Source organism: Eimeria maxima, genomic scaffold (assembly GCF_000499605.1).
Source record: "Eimeria maxima Weybridge genomic scaffold, Emw_scaff2598, whole genome shotgun sequence".
In the NCBI taxonomy this organism is placed as follows: Eukaryota; Apicomplexa; class Conoidasida; order Eucoccidiorida; family Eimeriidae; genus Eimeria; species Eimeria maxima.
Window position 1 is genome coordinate 1 of NW_013565447.1, and position 2,186 is coordinate 2,186.

Below are 2,186 nucleotides of genomic sequence, written 5' to 3' on the forward strand. Positions count from 1 at the left end.
ACTCCTCTGGGATCGTCTCCTCCGGGATCGTCTCCATTTTTTTTTTTTTTTTGTGTGTGTGTATATGTATTCAGCATATTTTTACGAGATGCGTACCCTCATTTTATGGCAAAATTAGATTATTTAGGGGGGGCATTCTTAACTCTTGCTGTATTCTCTGTTACCTTGGGGGCCTCCTCCTTTATTCTTTGGTTCCTTCTTGGGGCCCTTGTTAACTCGGATGCTTTTCTTCCTTATGCTGCTATGTTCGGATCTGTTGTCTTTGTTATTTATTTCCTATGGAATAACTTCGTTACTTCAAGGGTAAGAGGGTTTAGGGTTTAGGGTTTAGGGTTTACAGGGGGTTTAGGGTTTAGGGTTTATGGTTTAGGGTTTGTGGAGGTCTGCAGTGTATTGATATATATAATCATTATGTGTGTCTCCTTGTATGTGTCTCCTTGTGTGTATTTGTCTCCTTTATAGGAGTCAGTTAGTCGTTATATAGAGGATAATATGCAATTATTATTGTCTCTTGCCTTAGACCATTGGTTTGCTCATACAAATATAACTTATACAGGAAAAGAACAACTTGTTGCTGACGAAACCCTCATGGCATATAGGGATAAAATAAGAGATGAATTAAGGGTACGTAAACCCTAAACCCTAAACCCTAATCCTTTAATCCATAGCATGCGTATATATATGCATGCATGCATTCATTCATGCATGCATGGGTTTGGGGCTTTGGGGCTTTGTTTCAGGAGGCTCGCATGCGCATGCGGCGAGAGTATCAACTGGGTTATGTTCATGAGGAGTCTGATTCTTTCTCTAGTCCCTCTAGTAGTTCATTAAGACACTTCGGGTCTGCAGGAATAAAAAGGAAGAAAGAAAAGGTACTTTTTATTATTTATTTATTAATTTAGCCTCTAAACCCGTAAATACGAGGGTTTAGGGTTTAGGGTTTAGGGTTGAAGCCCCACATTTACCTAAAAACCTCTTGGTGTGTATATGTACAGTCCGTGCATGCATGGAGTGTAAAATATATACATCTTTATGCATGCAGTAGCCTGTACTTGCATGCACGTGTGCACATACATACATACATGCATGCATGGATGCATTTATGCATGCAAGGAATGTGTGTGTCTGCATGCATGCATGCATGCATGCAGTTAGCTACCTACGTATACGAGAAGGTGGCAGCCCCATTTGAGAATGCCTTTAAGATGGATGAGAATTGCAGAGCAACAGGACTTAACACTATCCCTAATCTACCAGAAGGAGGTAATTATTCTTTTTTTTTCTTTTTTTTTTTCTTAATATTAGGGTTTAGGGTTTAGGGTTTAGGGTATAAGGGGATTAGGGTTAGTAGGGAGGTTAGGGTTTATAGAGGGGGTTTTTTTTTTTGTGGATATAAAGAGTAATAAATGATGATTTTGTTTAGGGTTTATTGGTAAACCCTTTTTTGTTAGGATTTAGGGTTTAGGGTTTAGGGTTTAGGGTTTTGGGGTGTATATGCAGCTCGTTTTGCGACTTGTTCTGAGGTGGAGAGACACAGCGAGAGAATAGAAGATATGTTAACAGGATGGGATGCAGTTATGTTAAAAGATGGTGTTAAATATGGACCTAGATATGGGTATGGGTACACCTAATGCCAGCCCCAAAAATTATTTTCCTGCATGCAAATATGCATGCATCCAGTTGCATGCATGCATTATGTACACACACAGAAACACACACATACACACATACAAACAATCCTTATCCCTATACCTATAGACAACAATGTTAATATATACAACTATCTTCCTCTGTATCTGTATATTCCTGTGTATGCGCCATACAAGAGATGACTGCATGCAGACCTGCATGCATGAAATTACGCATGTATAGGATGCATGCATGCACTTATGCATGCTTATATGCGTATATATATATATGTATATATGTATATAGGTATAAGGTGGATACATCTCCTATAGCAAATAGTACATATAATCAGGCAATAATAGCAGTACCTAAATATCCACCAGCAGAAGAATTAGATGAAATGTTAAAAGTTCAATTAATATTTGATAAATTTGTTGATGAGCATAAAGATAAATTATCTCCTAATAATTATTATCAATTATTACATAAAGTTAAAGGAAGTGATGCTGATCCTGTAAGTCTAATACTCTTTTCTATTATATATATATATATATATA

At 37.3% G+C, this 2,186-nt stretch overlaps 1 protein-coding gene across 1 annotated transcript; it reads left to right on the forward strand.

Moving 5' to 3' along the window:
• Window positions 1–74: 74 nt before the first annotated feature.
• EMWEY_00059020 (hypothetical protein) lies at window positions 75–1,631 on the forward strand (the record flags this gene model as incomplete). Its single annotated transcript, XM_013480977.1, has 5 exons — window positions 75–303; window positions 463–624; window positions 741–872; window positions 1,152–1,263; window positions 1,501–1,631. Coding segments are annotated over 5 exons (766 nt in total), but the record flags the coding sequence as incomplete, so codon positions are not given.
• Window positions 1,632–2,186: the final 555 nt, after the last annotated feature.